The 19,741-nt window shown below is 44.6% G+C and overlaps 1 protein-coding gene across 3 annotated transcripts in view; it reads right to left on the minus strand.

Annotated features, from left to right (window-relative positions):
* The window catches only part of KDM5A (lysine demethylase 5A), an 80,526-nt gene extending 77,008 nt beyond the window's left edge, over positions 1-3,518 (minus strand). The window contains exon 1 of one of the 3 annotated variants that reach the window (XM_050917953.1): positions 2,852-3,516. In XM_050917953.1, coding sequence (XP_050773910.1) covers positions 2,852-3,016 — 165 coding nt within the window. In that variant the 5' untranslated portion in view covers positions 3,017-3,516. Of the gene's footprint in view, positions 1-2,851 lie in introns of all 3 variants that reach the window. The other 2 variants (XM_050917940.1, XM_050917946.1) reach the window with 2 other exon arrangements.
* Between the last annotated feature and the right edge of the window lie 16,223 nt (positions 3,519-19,741).

Consider the following 19,741-nt stretch of genomic DNA (forward strand, 5'->3'; position numbering starts at 1 on the left):
AGAAAGAGCAAATCAAGGATTTTTAGTATTCTAATCTGTCTGAGAATTTTCCATTTTAGAAAAGCACAACAATTTTATAATTAATAAGCTTCTCCCACTATTTGAATTAGGAGTAAGGAAAAGTTATTGAGTTGCTTATGAAAGTAGAAATATAAACTATATCATAGCTTAGAATATTTAGATTGATATTACCTTAGACTTGTGGTTCCCAAACTGTAACAGAGCGTGAACCCCTTTCACTAAAATGTCAAGTCTCGCGAACCCCCTCCTAAAAATGAATATTTCCAGGGATTTTCTCCTTTACCCGAATGTAAATTATAAAAGCAGTGATCTTGGAAATATAAATTGGTGTTTATGACATGCTTATTCCACACTACTTATTTATCATTACAGTATTTTTATTACATTATGAAAACAGCAACACTACTAAGATCTCACTTTTGTAGCTTGCATCACTTTGAATAAGCCTGTTATAAGACAAGGCTCCTATGTTTCATCAAGGAGTATCAGAGATAAAGCAGCATGAAGGTATTTAAGAAGCCAACTCAAAGAGTTGCTTCTACACAAGCATTCAGGTCTTGAGCAGTCCAGGCAAACAATGCACCTTACAACAAAGCTTGAACTTGTTCTTCATAACAATTTTAAAAACAACACTAGCTGCCTATTTAATTTTAAAAACAGCAAAAAATATCCACCTCCCTTTCCATTTCTTAAATCTCCACAGATTGATAGATATGCTTGCTTTGATCTGCTTAGCTCTTGGAAGTCCGGGGCTCCGGGCTGCTGGCCCCATGCTGCCTGGGGTTCCTAGGCACAGCTCTATCCACCATTACAGATTTTCCCCCCCAAGAACCTCCTGTAACTTTCTGTGAACCCCCAGGGGCTCACGAACCCGAGTCTGGGAACCACTGCCTGAGACTGAGTTAGAACATAGGGGAGGCTTTCTAGGACAGAACCATATGGTAGGGCTACCACTTTGTAGGATTTTTAAAAAAGGTCTGTAAACCCTGGATATTTTAAAGTCTAATAAAAGCAACTAACTTCAAATTAACTATAGCGCTTGAGGCACAGATGTTGGCACATACAGATGTGAAGGGAGCTAGACGTGTAACAAAGATGAGAAATTTAACCCTCATAAATGGGATCTTACAGCATCACAGGCCAAAAAAGTCAAACAGGCAGAAAAAACTCAGTGCAACCCAACTTTGTTATTCAAATTTGGTGTCAACTTCCAAGGAAGCAAAATACGTTTTCTAGTACTTTAAGAAACATTTAAGAAATTATACAGCATATCTACAATAAAATGAGAATACGATATTCCAGCTGACAAACTAAAAATTGTTCATTATTTGTAGTACAGTAGCACTTAAAGGTCCTGATCAGGGCTATAAAATATGTGCAACTTCAAACAACACAGAGGAATAATGAATAAGTAAGATTAGTGTAAAGTGTTTCATCTAGTTATTACTGCAGATTTTAAACTGAACCCAACTGTTCAACTTGAAGATCACTGCAATGCAACCTGATAATCAATCATACAAAGCCAAAACCAAGAGTTCAGCTGCAAAAGAAATAATAATAATCACCACAAGCTGTTTTACTGGACAGAATCTTGAATGGTTTCTTCAGATCTCCTGGATTCCACAATCAAGCCAAAGGAGTCTGCTTAGTTTAGAAAGAGTAACTCCTTGAAAGTCTAGCTTTCACCATGTCACAAAGCCAACTAAGCAGATTCCAGGAAATCAGAGAGAACAGAAGGAAAAAAACCTGAAGAACACAAAATGTAAGCAATAGCTTCTGCCACTATTACCTTCACTGCTACATCAGCTCTGTGGGTTCTCCTCTCCTTCCTCCTTCAACCATTTTAATCTTTTTATTTTTGCTACTTTATTTTAAAGTTGATTTATTCTTGTCTGCACCTAAGAATTGTATTGTAATGTGAAATCGTTTCAAGTGCAGTCCACTGAAAAGCTGCTGCACTTACCAGAATCCTCTGCAGGGCAAGTCATAAAATAATGCTGCAGATATTATCTGGCTACTCTGACCTAGTTTTTAGGCTTATATTTTTTAAACTACAATACACAAATACCAGTTTTCCTGTTTGAAAACAGAACACTGACAGTTCTAATGATAATTACAGAAATGTTTATACACAATAGTATGTTAAAATGGAAAATCCTTCTCCCCCTAAAGAATCAACTAGTTTTCATGTGAGCCACCTTTGCAAGTTTAAGCTCTATAACAAATGTTGTTTTGAAGAGTAACAGATCAGTGAAGTCTCAGACATCAGCAGTGAGTACAATTATTCACCAGTATTAATGTGTCCAGGGGCTTATCACAACTCTGTTTCTGCGGCTCCAAAAATACATAGAAACTGCGTGTCCCTGACACAGACACCATGGTTTACTGCTCTGCTACCCGAAAGGCAACACAAGCGGAAGGGCTTTAAATCTCAGCCATGTTTTTTTCCCGGGCGGGGAGGCAGAGAGAACAGTTTTGCATCATTATCAGACATATTACTTCAGATGCTTTTTACATCGCACACAGCGGCGAAAGGCTCTCCCAAGTATCAGCTGCGGGGTTGTCGGGCACCCAAAGGCCAGCTTCGCCCCGGCCGCAGTGCAAATGCCAGAGCGTCCGTGCTGCTCCCGGCCTCACGAAGCCGGAGGGCCGGGAGCCGCCTCCCGAGGCTGAGCAAAGCCCCGGGGCTGCGGGGAGATGCCCTCGGGGCCTCTCACACCCACTAGGGAGAGATCGTAGGAACCGGGACCCCGGGGGGCCCGGCTCCCCCCAGAGTCACCTCAAGCCCCTTCTGCTCGTGGGCGTGACCCGTCCCCCCTCCGCACGGTACCTTGGGGGGCCGGATCTTGCAGATACCGGTTTTCTCGGCCAGGCCGCGGATCCGGCCGATGAAGCCGAGCGGGTCGCTGAACTCCTCCCAGCTGGGCTCGAACACGGGACACTCGGGCGGGGGCACGAACTCCGCCGCGTAGCGCGACCCGCCGCCCCCCGACATGGCGGCGCGGGGGGCACCGGCTCCGCAGGAACAGCCGGGGACGGGGGCTACGGGCTCCTTCTCCTCCGCTACCGGGGACGGCTCACAGCCAGGACCAGCCAGGCCGGGGGCTGAGGCGCATCCTACGGGCCCCGGCTGCAGCCGGGGAGGGGCGCGGGCTCGCTGGCCAGGCCGGGGTCCCAGGTGCCCGCCGCGGCGGCTCCTCCCGTTTGTTTTTGTTTCCCCTTCGGGTTTTTTTTTTCCTCCTCCTCTCTGACTCTGGCTCGGCCGGAAGTTACGTGTACCGAGAAAATCCCTCCGCCGGAAGCGAAGGACATGGTGCCCCTCCGCCTCCAACTCGGAAAAGAGTCCCTGAGCCCAGCAGGACGCTCGGAACCTTACGCCTCACACCCTTTCCGGGGCGCAGAGAGCCGGACAAAGCCACTCTGGAGCCCGCTCTCTGCCCTTCAGACCGGCCACGGCGGCAGCCGCATCCACTTCCGGCGCGGAGGAATGTGTGAAGAGGCTGGACGGATTCAGTTCCGGTGGCGACATTCCATTTCCCCCATTGTCTGGACGACTGCAAGGGAAAGACTGACCTCTCCCCTCCCCCACAGAGCCCCTCCCTCTAGTACCGCCCACAGCCCCGCCCCGCCGATCCCTCACCCCAGGCTGGAGCCTGTTCTCCTCGCTGCCGGCAGAGTGTGACTGGCCGGGCTGAGGGAGGGTCAGTGCTGTCCAGGCTGGTTGAAAACAGTTGCCTCTATAGTTGCTAACCCTACAGGATTGTCCTGGAGTCTCCAGGAATTAAAGAATACTCTTTAATTAAAGATTATACTACGTGATGGAATCTCCAGGAAAACGGCCAACCAAAATTGGCAACTCCAGTTGTCTCCTGCCCCCAAGAGTAGTTGCTCGGACTTTTTCCTCCTCTTGCTCCATGGGATTATCCCACGATGATTGTACTGATCCAAAATGGGGCCTGAAGTCTCAGTGGTGTTTTAGGCACCTTTCAGTTTTGCAAGGTGGGGAGTGAGGTCCACTTGGTGCTGCTTGACTCTTGAGTGTCTGATACTGTGCCTCTTACCAAAGGTATCCAAGTAGCTCCCACTCATACTTCATTCTTAGTTATAAGCTAAAGAGTGTTAGCTAAGGGGAGGAGAGTCTAGCGGGAGAGGATTCTAGTTCCAGCTTTGCCCAGGGTGACAGGGAGCTAGCAGCAGGTCACCCTCCCAGTGGCTCAGTGTACCATCTATAAAATGGGTATAAACCAATAAAAAAAATAAAAGTTGCAAAGGTAGCTAGTAGTCAAAGAAAAACAAAAGTTAGAAACCTTTATAAACAGCAAAGTGTAATTAACAGACTAACTGGAAACATTCAGCACCACCATCAGCAGCAATATCTCCCACTGAAGACAACAGGAGCTACATCTGCCTGCATCAAGCTGCAATTTGGGCCTACAGGTGTAATCTGAACAATCTTAAATTCCTAGAAGAACTTTTTCATTTCATAACCTTTTAGTGACTTTAGTTACCTAATTTTGTAGATACACCTCTACCTCAATACAACGCTGTCCTTGGGAGCCAAAAAAATCTTATCACGTTATAGGTGAAACTGTGTTATATTTAACTTGCTTTGATCCACCGGACTGTGCAGCCCCAACCCTCCGGAGCACTCCTTTACCACATTATATCCAAATTTGTATTATATTGGGTGGTGTTATATCAAAGTAGCAGTGTACTTAAGAAAAACAAAAGGCAACAATTACTCCTTTCTCTCTACTGATTTCTCATATGCTTTCAAAAAGTACATTAAGCACATGCAGCTATTAAATTATGCAGTAAAACATCAAAAAGTGCATATATGTCATTATCCAACAATCTTATTGTAGTGGTTATATATATAAATGGATGTCATTCCCAGGCGCCCATTCGTGGCCTTGGGTGGTGTTACATCAGTTTCCCTCTGTGGTCCCCAGAAATAACTTACTTGTAGCAAGAAGTATTTAGAGTAATATGCCCATTCTCCCAGGGTCTAATTTATTAAGAAGAACATAAGAATGGCCATACTGGGTCAGACCAAAGGTCCATATAGCTCAGAATCCTGTCTTCCGGCAGCGGCCAATGCTAGGTGCCCCAGAGGGAATGGACAGAATAGGTAATCATCAAGTGATTCATTCCCTGTTGCTTATTCCCAGCTTCCGGCAAAAAGCACCATCCACCTCTCTAAAGAGCCACCGTTCGCACCTCTCGAAGTCCAGGATTTCACAGCCCGCCCTCAAGAGACTGTGTCCTTTAAGTCCTGTCCTCCCTAGCTTCCAACTCTTGTCCCCTTAAGTTCAGAGGCTTTCACAGCCTCCCCCTCTTCCTGATGCTAGGTGTTTTGCTTTCAACCCTAGCTTTCCCTTCTGCAAAACAGATAGCTAAGGGTTAATGTCTCTTTCACCTGAAGCACCTGACCAGAGGACCAATCAGGAAACCGGATTTTTTCAACTTTGGGTGGAGGGAATTGAGTGTCTTTGTCTTTGTTTTCTGGCTGCCTGCTTTCTCTGAGCTTTGGAGAAGTAGTTTCTTTTTTCTAGTCTTCTGTTTCCAAGTGTAAGGACAAAGAGATCAGATAGTAAGTTATATGGTTTCTTTTCTTTGGTATTTGCATGAATATAAGTGCTGGAGTGCTTTGATTTGTATTCTTTTGGAATAAGGCTGTTTATTCAATATTCTTTTAAGCAATTGACCCTGTGTTGTATCATCTTAATACAGAGAGAACATTTGTACTTATTTTTCTTTCTTTTTATATAAAGCTTTCTTTTAAGACCTGTTGGAGTTTTTCTTTACTTCAGGGAAATTGAGTCTGTACTCACCAGGGAATTGGTGGGAGGAAGAAATCAAGGGGAGATTTGTGTGTTGGATCGCTAGCCTGATTTTGCATTCCCTCTGGGGGAATAGGAAAGTACTTTTTGTTTTCAGGATTGGGAACAGAGAGGGGGAGTCTCTCTGTGTAGTTTCACAGAGCTTGTGTCTGTGTATCTCTCCAGGAGCACCTGGAGGGGGGAAGGGAAAAAGGATTATTTCCCTTTGTTGTGAGACTCAAGGGATTTGGGTCTTGGGGTCCCCAGGGAAGGTTTTTCAGAGGGACCAGAGTGCCCCAAAACACTCTAATTTTTTGGGTGGTGGCAGCAGGTACCAGGTCCAAGCTGGTAACTAAGCTTGGAGGTTTTGATGCTAACCCCCATATCTTGGACGCTAAGGTCCAAATCTGGGACTAAGGTTATTACACCTCCCTAGCTTCCAACTCTTGTCCCCTTAAGTTCAGAGGCTTTCACAGCCTCCCCCTCTTCCTGATGCTAGGTGTTTTGCTTTCAACCCTAGCTTTCCCTTCTGCAGTTCTCCTCCAGGGTAGGCACTGAGGCTGAGCTTTTTCCTTAGCAACTAGCTTAAATGGCTCTTTCTCTGACTGGGCTTGGGCCTTCTTTTTTGAGTCACCTGCACTCCCAATCACCGGACCACTCCTTGACCCTTCTCAGGTTATCCCAAACACCTGTGCCAATTGGAAGAAAGAGAAGCCTTGTCTCCCCACTCTACAAGACTCCTGGTCCAACGACTGTTAAAGGAACAGTAATCTGGACTTTTTTCCTATATCTTCCCTCTCTCAGAAAGTGACTTCCCCAGAACAAACTTCCTCTCTCCAAATGATGACTTCAAGGCCTCCCTGGACACATGGAACAAGATAACTACCTCCTCTGGCCTTAAAAGGCCAGTATCCCGTTACAATGTGTCAGTCATTTAAATAATAAAATATCCCTTAAATTAGAAGTTCTGTACTGCACACAGCAGAAGGAATTCTTCAGTAGTTTATAATTTTTTTTTATGTAGTCCATATTTCCATTAAAAATGTCAGGAAACTAGTCTTCAGAAGTGAGTAACCACAGAGAAAGTTTCAGATTTTAAAGTTCAGGTATTCGAGTTTGCCATGCACAGATAAGCCTTGTTATTTTTAAAGCTGAAAAAGTAAATGTGTGCAACTCTGAACATTCAAAAACTGGTGAAGAGATTCTAATCAACTAACACTAACTCTGCAGTCCTCACAAGTGACAAGAACTGATCTGAAACTCTGTGACTCTCTTTAAAATATGTATAAACACAGCTGTTTCTAATTTTCACTCTATCCCCAAATACTACACCAGCAACAGTATGTATAGGCCTTTATAACAACTAGTGTTCCTTCTCTTCTCTATATATTCTTAATCTATTTTCCTGCTTAATACTTCCTGTGTCGCTTCTAAGATATTTGTTAGGTTGTAAGGATGCTTCTGGGCTACTAAGCGCATATGTACACTACAGCTTATGTTAACATGATATGTTGCTCAGGGGTGTGAATAAACCACCCCCCTCAGCTACATAAGTTACACTGACATAAGCATTGGTGTGGGCAACTCTTCACTCACGTTGCCTGGAGTAGTTAAACCGATGGGGAGTTCTCTCCCATCATCTTAGAGCAGCTACATTAGAGAGCTAACAGCAGCATAGCTGCATTGGTGAAGCTGCACCACTGTAAACTCTCTAATGTAGCCATAGCCTCAGTCTTTTCTGTCTGGAATTCAGGACATCAGCCATTAGGTGCCACTGCCTGCCCAACCCAGGCCACCAGTCCTACTACATGCATCCATATTAAAGAACTTGTGTTTTATATATTCAAAGTACTGTACAAACATTTACTAAATGTCACAGCAGTACTGCGAGATAAGGAAAAATTACTCTCATTATTACAGAAGAGGAAACAAAGGCACAGAGATGTTAAATGGCTTGCCAAGACCACACAAGTTCATGGCAAAGCAAGGAATAGAATCAGGATTTCCTGGAGCTATGGCTACAATAGAGAGTTTACAGCATCACAGATGAACTGATGCAGCTGCGCTGCTGTAAACTATCTCAAGCAGCTGCTCTAAGCCAATGGGAGAGAGCTCTTCCCTCAATTTCATTAATCCACCCCCCAACAAGCGGCAGCAGCTATGTCAGCGGGAGAAGCTCTCCCGCTGACATAACATTGTTCACACCAGCACTTAGGTCGGTGTAACTTATGTTGCTCAGGGAGGTGGCTTATTCACACCCCTTAGCGACATTACACTACCACTTATGTCAGTGTAAGTTGACATGTCCTGGATCTGCAACTCCAACTCATTCCTCTAGGCTATGCCCACTGCCTGCACAACCCAATGGACAATTATTCCACATATGCAATACCCAGAGGATCTTTCTAATGCCAAAGAACAGCGGTTGTCAGGGCCAACTGCCCTGCTTTGGCCAGCATAGTCTTGGATTTTTAAAACCTATATCAGGTAACTGATGTTTCAGTCAATATGCCAGGTCCATTGGCAGCTATACCAACCTAGGCCCTGAATGCTGAGCTCCCTGCCCTTCCCACTACTTCCTGTCTGAGCCACCACAGCCCGCTGCACTCCCCCTCTGGTTGCCCTTTGATCTTGAGAGTAGAGGGGACAAATCCTTTGAGTGTTCCCACCGCCAAGTCCTCTCCCAGAGTAAGATCAGCCTAGAAGAGAGAGAGGTTCTGGCAGATAAGGGGACACTCACAGGCCCCATCTCCTCTCTGCTTTCCTTCAGTGTAGATCAAAGGATGCCAAGTGGGGAGCAAAGTAGGACTGCTAGCAGCTCTCAATCCAACAAGCAAGTAGAGACCTCAAGAGTTCTAGTAGATGACTAACCATCTGAGCTCACCTGCAGCACGTCACACATAGTCCCTTGTCCTCTATCCCATTACACACAAAATGCTACATAAGAGAACGATAAGGTTGCTAAATCAATCACTTGAGCGTTATGTTTTCTGCAAATGTGACATAAAATGAAAGAGAACTCATAAAAGGAAAACTCATCCTACAACTGTGGCTCTTATCGCTCCTGTCCTACAGGGCTGCAGGGTGAGTGTAGGGTGAATCCCCCTGCAGATCCCTCTCCTCCCAGCCCAGGCCTCCCACTAGGGTGACCAGATGTCCCAATTGTATAAGGACAGTCCCAATATTCGGGGCATTGTCTTAGAATCATAGAATATTAGGGTTGGAAGAGACCTCAGGAGGATCAACACCAACTAAATCATCCCAGCCTGGGCTTTGTCAAGCTGGGCCTTAAAAACCTCTAAGGATGGAGATTCCAGCACCTCCCTAGGTAACCCATTCTCATGCTTCACCACCCTCCTAGTGAAACAGTGTTTCCTAATATCCAACCTAGACCTCCCCCACTGCAATTTGAGACCATTGCTTCTTGTTCTGTCATCTGCCACCACTGAGAACAGCCTAACTCCATTCTCTTTGGAACCCCCCTTCAGGTAATTGAAGGCTGCTATCAAATCCCCCCTCACTCTTCTCTTCTGCAGACTAAATAACCCCAATTCCCTCAGCCTCTCCTCGTAAGTCATGTGCCCCAGCCACCTAATCATTTTCATTGCCCTCTGCTGGACTCTCTCCAATTTGTTCACATCCCTTCTGTAGTGGGGGGGGGCCAAAACTGGACGCAATATTCCAGGTGTGGCCTCACCAGTGCCAAATAGAGGGGAATAATCACTTCCCTCTACTGCTGGCAATGCTTCTACTAGTATAGTCCAATATGCCATTAGCCTTCTTGGCAACAAGGACACACTGCTGACTCATATGCAGCTTCTCGTCCATTGTAATACCCAGGTCCTTTTCTGCAGAACTGCTGTTTAGCCAGTCAGTCCCCAGTCTGTAGCGGTGCATGGGATTCTTCCTTCCTAAGTGCAGAACTCTGCACTTGTCCTTGTTGAACCTCGTCAGATTTATTTTGGCCCAGTCCTCCAATTTGTCTAGGTCACTCTGGACCCTATCCCTACCCTCCATCTTATCTACCTCTCCCCCCAGCTCAGTGTCATCTGCGAACTTGCTGAGGGTGCAATTAATCCCACCATCCAGATCATTAATAAAGATGTTGAACAAAACTGGCCCCAGGACTGACCCCTGGGACACTTCGCTTGATACCGGCTGCCACCTAGACATCAAGCCGTTGATCACTACCCATTGAGCCCAACAATCTAGCCAGCTTTCTATCCACCTTATAGTCCATTCATCCAATCCATACTTTTTAACTTGCTGGCACTTATATAGGCACCTATTACCCCCCCACGCCCTCTCCTAATTTTTCACACTTGCTATCTGGTCACCCTACCTCCCACACAACTCCCAGGGGCAGGACCCTACCCTCCACCCCCAGAGCCACCTAGCCCCCATGGGCAGGGTAAAACAAAATAATATGAAATTCAAAAATAAATGAAAAAATATTTTTAAAATAACAAAAATTTCATGGGATTCTATCAATTGCTCAAAAGCTAGGATGTGCCAGAATTAAGATTGCCTTTGCAACTTTAATTTGGCTCCCTTATGCAAATGCATGATAAAGAATTTAATTGTGTGATCACATACTATTTTTTCCACCAATCAGTCCCCTTCCTCGTTTAGAGCACAGGACTGAGAGTGCCCATTGAATGAGCAGTTGTTCAGTATTTTGTTTTATTCTCATGGTTCAACATATGGCCCCAGATATATACCTACCAACTTCTGCAACACAGGAGGCAGGGTCCTATAGACAACAACTTTCTTCACTACACAATCCTGATGCCTACCCAGAGCACCATCCATCCTGTGCACTGAATAAGGCAGGGGTCCTCACCTAGCCAGTCCCAGTCTCCCCCACAACACTACTCCAGCTCTTCATCCAATCTCTGTCTCCCCACACTGGGTCCCAGTCACCTTGCAGCCAGGAACAGCAATTTAAGACGTAGTCCTACTCAGCCTCCTACATCCTGGGCTGGAGCCAGGGCCGGTGCTTCCATTTAGGCAACCTAGGTGGTCGCCTAGGACACCAGGATTTGGGGGGGCAGCATTTTGCCGCCCTCAGCGGTAATTTGGCGGCGGAGGGTCCTTCCGTGCTCCGGGTCTTTGGTGGCAATTCTGCGGCGGGTCGTTCACTCACTCCGTGACCTGCTGCTGAAGTGCCCTGAAGACCAGGAGCGTGGAAGGCCCCCCACCGCCGCCGAATTGCCACCGACCGGGAGCGCAGAAGGACCCCTGCCTAGGGTGCCAAAAACCCTGGAGCCGCTCCTGGCTGGAGCATGCTCACTACAGATGGAATTCTCTGAGACGGAATCTTCACAGAATTTAGCTGCCAAATTCTAACAAGTCTCTACTGAATATGTCCATATGGAGACTTTTTTGAAAGGCTTATACCTTGGTCAAATATAGGTGTTTTTTCACAGGGACAGCAAAAAACACATTCCTGACACAAAGGTCACCCCTGCCAATGTCAATTCCCTGCCCCAATGTATGGAGACACTTACAAAACAGTTGTAAGAAAAAAAATTTAAATGGGCAAAACAATATATTTTTCTCCTAGTCTGAACCATTTAACCATTTATACTGAAACTGTCCCTAAACATTCAGCCTGAAGCAGACACCTGACAGAAAATTTAAGTCCAAGCAGTTAAACTTGATAAAGATTTTATAATAGAAAATGTTAGGCAATCTTAACTACAGGCATTGCTACCTGCCTATAATATTTTTGCAGAAAGTTGTTTTCCCCTCCGTTCGCAAGGCTGCCCTAACTTCTGATGAGTTTGGCTGCGTATATGACACCCAACACCAGCTGTTTCTCTCAAGAGAGAAACAACCCCATCCCACCCCAGTAAACCATTCCATGTTCCATGAGGAGGGGGATGCAAGTGCTTCTGTGGAGCTTCTTAGTTGTCCCTCAGGAGCTACACCAGACACTTTCTTGGAGGTGGGTGTATAGATGAATCATTCTCTACTCCCACCAGGTCTGTTATGTCAACGGACCAACCAACATGGCTGACCTCACAGAGAGAGAATATAATAGATGAAAGTGTGGTGTTTAGATGTGCTTGTAATTATTAGAACTGGGAGCACTGGCTGTTGGGAGTCTGAAAGGACAGGAAACAGGAAGCAGGGGAAGGAGTTAAGGAGGCTGAGTGAGAGTTACAGAGGGTGCAGCAGCAGCTTGATAAAGAGGTTTCCACTGTAAAAATGAAGTCCTGTTGAAGCTTGTTAGTACCTTGCCTGCTTGATACAACATTTTGGTGACGAGGACGGATCTCCTGCCTCTGAACCCACCTGCACCCTTTCTGCAAAACCAGGTGAGCCTCCAACTGCTTTTACTGTCTGGATCCATATGTTTGAGACTTATCTGCTTGCAATCAGTGCTACAGAGATTTCTGAAGTAAGAAAGTGTGCTCTGCTAATCCACTGCCCTGGAGCAGAAGGGCAGCATATATTTTCCACTTTTCCACTTGCAGATGATAAATATGGGACTGCACTCACTGCATTAAAGAACTTTTTTGTGCCAAAAGTGAATGTAGTAGCTAATCGCTACAGATTTCACCAGTGTGAACAGAAACCAGGGGAGACTATAATGCAGTATATTGCTTCCCTGAGGAGTCTGATTGTAACTTGTGACTTTGGCAATATAGCAGATGAGATGATCAGAGACCAGCTCATTGAGAAAACAACCGTGCTTTGTGTAAGAGAACACTTACTTCTAGAACCACAGCTTAAACTAGAAAAAGCAATAACCATTGCTACTCAGCTTGAGTCAGCTACAGCTGAAGCCAAAATAATGAACAGAGATACAGGAGGCACAATCCACGTATGACTCCTTTGCAGAAAAGTTCACTATCGCTGCAGACAAACAATTGCAAGAGGAAAACTATTAAAAAGCCACTGAATCAGCAAATGCAAAATACAATAAAAGCATGTTTTTGCTGTGGATCCCCACAACATCTTGCAAGCTACACAGGATATCCAGCAAAAGTAGCTCAGTGCAATCATTGCAAAAAGATTGGGCATTTTGCTAAAGTATGTCGCAGTAGCCAGTTCAATCAACAGGTGTATGCAGTTACAATACCAGATGCTACTGTGCTGTGTGGACAAAATCACTACTGCATATATTCCAGAACAGACAAAGTGCACTATAAACGTTTCTGCCATACCCTCAGGCAAATCACACTCTATTCAGCTAATGTTGGACCCCAGCTCAGCAGTATCTATTATACCTGATTCCATTTATTTGCATTACTTTAAAGATGTACCTCTTACTGAACCCAAACTTCAGTTGGTGTGCTATTTGAAAAAACATATTCCAGTACATGGCTGTCTGCCAGCAATAGTTACTTTTGGTGATTGCTGTGTAACTGCAGAGTTCTACATTGTTCACAAAGGCACTCCTATCCTTGGCAGAGATTTATTGGCTGCTTTAAATCTCAGGGTAGTTAATGGATGAATTGATCTTCCTCAGCAAAGAACTCCTGCGGTACACACACCAGTTTCAGCTGGGACTCAACACCAGGTTGAGGAGAAACTCGGCTGTGCTTATGGGTTTCCGCATAAAGTTAAAATGCGGAATAACATGATGCCTGTACAACAGAAATTACAGCTTTTGCCATTTTCAGTCAGGGAAGCTGTTTCAGAGGAACTTAGAAAACTTGTTAAAAATGACATTATTGAAGAGATTAACTCCTCGCAATGGGTTTCACCTATAGTGGTGACGCAGAAGAAGGGTGGAGACATTCGCCTTTGTGTGGACTTAACGGAGCCAAATAAAGCTATTGTGATTGACAGACATCCTCTTCCTCACATAGAACAAGTATTTGCAGAACTCTGTGGAGCAAAGATGTTTTCTACTCTTGATTTTCAGAGCGCATACCACCAGGTTATGTTGCATGAAGACAGCAGAGACTTCACAGCATTTATTACATGTGAGGGACTATTTCATTTTAAACATGTTCCATACGGTCTCACATCAGCCCCAAGTGCCTTCCAAACATGGTGTCACTGATTCTGAAGAATCAACACGGAGTTCAGTGCTATTTGGATGATATTATTGTGTTTGGAAATACTACTGAGAAGCATGACAATAACCTGCAGTCTGTACTAAACTGCATCAGCAAAGCAGTCCTCAAGCTCAATAAGTCCAAATGCAAATTTAGACAAACTGAACTCTCCTTTCTGGGGCATACAATTTCACAGGCTGGATAAAACCTGATCCAGATCATATCCTGGCAATTTCAAATACTCCTCCTCCAACAGATTTGAAAACCTTATGTTCCTTATTGGGTCTTATCTCCTGGTATGCAAAATTCATTCCCAATTATGCTTCTGTCATTGAACTGTTATGAGAATTACTACGGAGAAGTTCAACCTTACCGTGGACACTGGATGCACAAACTAGTTTCAAAACGGTGAAAAACTTGATTGTACGTAGTCCAGTACTTGCCCTGTTCAGTCCTGCATTGTCCACAATTGTAACTACAGATGCTTCTGATTATGGACTTGGGGCTGTCCTCACACAACTTCATGAGGACAACACAGAGAGGACTGTTGCATTTGCTTCTAGGACACTGAGTAATGCTGAGAGAAAATATTCTACAGTCGAAAAAGAAGCACTTGCTTGTGTCTGGGCTACTGAAAAATGGAGAACTTACCTGTGGGGCCGCACGTTCAAGTTGCGTACAAACCACAGCCCTTTGACGACATTGCTCAGCATGAAAGGACTGGGAAGAGCAGGATATCATATTGCTAGATGGTCTGCAAGACTACTCTCTTTCAATTATGACCTGGAATATAAGCCTGGAAACAAAAATGTGGTAGCTGATTGCCTTTCTTGCCTGCCTTTGCCTTCACCAGATGGTCCACCGGAGGATGAGGATGTAGTAGTTGCACTTATTACAAGCACTGTTACTGCAGTTACAAGAGAACAATTTCAAGATGCTTGTTCAGCATGTCCAATTCAACAAAAACTATGGGAATTTCTGACAAAGAGATGGCCCAGTAACCCTAAAAACCTTGACCCAGTTTGCTGCCTTATTTGAGAGTTTGGGATGAACTTTCTTTACTCGATGGCTGTGTGCTACGAGGTACACACTGGCTACTTGTTTCAGAAGAATTACAGTCAAAACTCATACACCTGGCACATGATACTCCATCAAGGAATTGTCAGAACCAAACAACGACTATGGGACCTCTATTGGTAGCAAGAGATGGACTCTCAGACTGAAGCACTCATAAAATCCTGTGTCACTTGCCAAATGCATGATAAGACAGCAGTGACATGTACCCCCCCATTACAGCCTGTTCCTCTTCCTGAATCTTCATGGGAAAAAGTGGTGATTGACATTGTAGGACCCTTTGATACTGCTCCAATTGACTGTCATTATGCCATCACTTTAATAGACCATTTCAGTAAATGGCCTGAGGTAGCATTTACATCGCAAATCTCTTCTGCTACAGTAATGAAGTTCCTCTCTTCAGTTTTTAGCGGGGAAGGTAACCCCAAAGAACTGGTTTCCGATAATGGTAGTCAATTTACTTCCCTGGAGTTTGAAACCTTTCTAGCAGAGAGGAACCTTTTACACAGAAGGTCATCCCTATATTACCCTCAAGCCAATAGGGAAATCGAACGGTTTAACAGAAGTTTGAAAGAGTTTGCAAACAGCTAAACTGTAAGGGTGATTGTGGATACCCTTCTCTACTGATTTCTTGCAAGCATACCAGGCTACACGACATGCCACAATGCAAAGATCACCCACAGTTACTGCATGGGAAACAGATGAATACTAAACTGAACATTGCTGGATTGTTAAAGGCACGACCTGATGCCCCAAACGAGGATGATGTGAGAAAAACAGTTGAACAGAACCAAGCAAAGTATAAGGCTTTCACAGACAAGTGGCGGAGTGCTAAGGAACCAAAGTTTGAGTGTGGTTCCTTCATTAGAATTAGGGTGATCAAAGAGCAAGTGTGAAAAATGGGGATGGGGGTAGGGGGTAATAGGAGCCTATATAAGGAAAAGACCCAAAAATCAGGACTGTCCCTATAAAATTGGGACATCTGGTCACCCTAGTTAGAATACAAAAACCTGGAATTTTACGCAAAGAGGACCATAATTTCCCAGCTCCTCTTAAAATCATAGAGAAGAAGAGACCTTACATCTATCAACTTTCTGATGGATGGGTATGGAATGCTTCTTATCTTGCACCTGCCTATGCACCAAAAGGAAGTTATGCCAACACCCAGTCTGCATTGGATGACTTCACCATAGAACCAACACAACAAGATATTGCACTGGAACCGGGGCTTGAGAGACAGCCTGTCAGACCCAGATGACCACCTGTCTGGACTCAAGACTATGTTATGTAGTATCTACAGTGTTTCCAGTGTAATATTTCTGCCAATAGTATAGTGTCTTGTTTCCTATTTGTTCCTGTGGTTAGAACGTTTATTTTAATTGGGAGAGTTTCTTAAGAGAGGATGGAATGTGGTGTTTAGATGTGCTTGTAATTATTAGAAATGGGAGCACTGGCTGCTGGGAGTCTGAAAGGACAGGAAACAGGAACGAGGGGGGAGGAGTTAAGGAGGCTGAGTGAGAGTTACAGAGTGTGCAGCAGCAGCTTGGGAAAGAGGTTTCCACTGTAAAAAATAAAGTCTTGTTGAAGCTTGTTAGTACCTTGTTTTGAGAGCTGGTTTCTAGTTGATAAGTTTTGAGACTGCTCAAGGTTGTTTTGGTTTTGATTTTAAATGTTTGGGTTAAAAGACTAGTGGAGCTCTCTGGAAAAGACTGCTGTGAGCAGCATAGTAGTTCTAAATTGATGGACTGAGGAGTATAAACAGGGTCGGCTCCAGGCCCCAGCACACCAAGCGCGTGCTTGGGGCGGCATGCCGCGGGGGGGGCGCTCTGCCGGTCGCCGGGAGGGCGGCAGGCGGCTCCAGTGGACCTCCCGCAGGCGTGCCTGCAGAGGGTCCACTGGTCCCGCGACTCTGGTGGACCTCCCGCAGAGTGCCCCCCCGTGGCATGTCGCCATGCTTGGGGTGGCAAAATGTCTAGAGTCGCCCCTGACTATAAACCCCAGAATAACTTGGAAAGGGCAGCTTGTCTTGTATTGTGTGTGCGTGTGCGTGTGTTTTTTTAATTTTGCTTCCCCTAACTTTCTGCTCCAATTTAGGGTGCTTAACTTATTGAACCTTAGGCCATGGTGTTTATCAAATATTATCAATGTACACAAGCCAATCATACATTTGTGGGGTTCTTTGTTTGTTTTTTGCTCATGTGAGGCTACCTGCATTGTCTCCTTCCCCTGAGAAAGAAGAGGAAACTGTCATGCTGTAGGATTTCGTCTCTGATCTAGCCTTTCCAACCTGACCTCAGATGAGCTAGAGAACTCTGCATATCCAAGGAGACAGCCACAACTCCAGCCTGCAGCTGGCAACAATCACCAGCCAGCTAATAGTGGACCGTTAAAAAAAGCATCTGTTCTTTCTTCCTCTTCCACTTTCCTGTCTTCTTGTTGTTTATGTTTGTCAGCCTGGGTTTTGTTGGGGAAAGTGACCTGACAAAACTCACAGCCTTACAAGTATATCAAGAATGTTTTGATTCCAATATTTAAGAAAGGGGTTAAGAAACAAAGCTGGTTTGGAAACTTGCAATTTTTCCTGCATACTTACACTACACTTTCATTAGAACAGGGTAGACAACCCATGGCACATGTGCCGAAGGCGGCACGCAAGTTGATTTTCAGTGGCACTCACACTGCCTGGGTCCTGGCCACCAGTCCAGGGGGCTCTGCATTTTAACTTAATTTTAAAATAAGCTGCTTAAACATTTTAAAAACCTTAAACAATAGTTTAGTTGTATATTATAGACTTATAGAAAGAGACCCTCTAAAAATATTAAAATGTATTACTGGCATGCGAAACCTTAAATTAGAGTGAATAAATGAAGACTCGGCACACCGCTTCTGAAAGGTGGCCGACCCCTGCATTAGAAGATTAAATATTTTACATGAGAAGTGAGCCTCAGACTGTGAAAATAACACTAAGCACTGGTTGTGGGATGCAAGAGTAACACCTAATTCAGAAGTTCTCAAACTGGGGGTTGGAACCCCTCAGGGGTTCACGAGGGTATTATGTGGGGTGTCACAAGCTGTCAGACTCTACCCCAAACCGCACTTTACCTCCAGCATTTATAAGGGTGTTAAATATATAAAAAAGTGTTTTTAATTTATAAGGGGTGGGTTGCACTCAGAGGCTTGCTATGTGAAAGAGGTCACCAGTACAAAAGTTGAGAACTACTGACCTAAACAATCCATAAACCATGACGTTTGAACTTGGGATCTCTGACAATGAAATCATGAACCTTTCCTCTTTGAGCTGAATTTAAATCATATCACTTGTTTGCTATTGGCTGGGTGATGATTTGCCATCAGGGTGCTTGTATTAATTCATTCCCCTTAGAACGCTGAGCCTTGCTACCATGTAAAACCCTCTCCTCATGACAGGCCACTGTGGTCCTGCCTCTGCTCAGAAGGAGAGGTTAACTCTTTGCCTGTCAGTCTCTATCCTAAGTTTATATTCCATCATAGGAGCATCTAGCACCTCAGATTCCCTCCTAGCAAAATGGACCAGGGCCTCCAACTGACAACAAGATTGATTTTAGAAAACTACATGTAGAATGTGTGGGGGGCTTTCAGAAGAAGCTTCCAAAATCTCCAGAGTCTGGGGCCTCTAATACACAGAAAGTTTAAAATACACTGGGTTTTGCTAGTGCATACAGACATGCATCATTCAGACAGATGTTGCCAGGATATTACAATCTTCTTTTTTCTTTTACTAACTGACCACAGGTGCTGGAACTAGGGGTGCTGCTGCACCTCCTGGCCTGAAATGGTTTCCATTATATACAGAGATTACAGTTTGGTACATTGGCTTCCAGCACCCCCACTATACAAATTGTTACAGTGCCCATGCAACTGACCAGCTTTTTCTGTCAAGAGACAGCAATGATCCAATTCTGCAGGCTTAATAATTAATAAACTTGTCACTTTGAAAGAAATCGTAGGTGAGATACCTTATGCTACAGTAAGTGTACAATGTGATTTATGCTACTAATGTACACAAGTTATATTTTCTATTATTTAACAACTGATGGCTTTGTTAGAAACATAGGAATTGCCATACTGGACCAGACCCATGGAAGTAGAAAAGGAAAGAAAAAAGTATAAAAAAAGCCCCCAATAGGTAAAGGTGGGAGAATCTGCTCTTCGTGAAGGTCTTATCCTAAACACTAATATTTACAGAGACAACTCTGCACTCACATATGGTATTATTAATAATGTACTTAATAGTATAGTGTATATGGCACTGAATCAATGTATATTAAAGCTAGGATGTATTTTGTGCAAGGTTGGCTGGTAACTAGTTCTAAACATGGAACTACCCCAGTTCAGGAAATAAAGTGAGTGTGTGCAGAGGAGAGAGAGAGAGAGAGAGATCATTATCACAACACAGCCTGCATAGACCAGTACGTGGTAACACTTTAACATAAATTACAGATGATCAGGAAATTTGGAAAAGTTCAAAATTTCTACACACTAATGGGAACAGAAATTCCTGGGTTTTTTCTTTTCACCTATAGGGTTTTTTCATTTCCAACTTTGCCTGTCAGTTCCAACCCATTCAAATAGCAAATAGAGATAAGGTCCGCACGCAGCCCCAACATACGACTCCAAAGCACGCACACAGCGCCCAGTTCTGCTTTGTGGAGACCGGCCTCCTGCACGCAGCCGGGGAGGGCTCTGAGAACTACGCTTCCCAGAGGGCCTTGCGCAGAGCTGGCGCCGCCACGCGGTGCGCGGCACGAAGCGGAGCCGAACGCGGGAGCG

This window comes from Gopherus flavomarginatus, chromosome 1 (genome assembly GCF_025201925.1).
Source record: "Gopherus flavomarginatus isolate rGopFla2 chromosome 1, rGopFla2.mat.asm, whole genome shotgun sequence".
NCBI classification, from domain to species: Eukaryota; Metazoa; Chordata; order Testudines; family Testudinidae; genus Gopherus; species Gopherus flavomarginatus.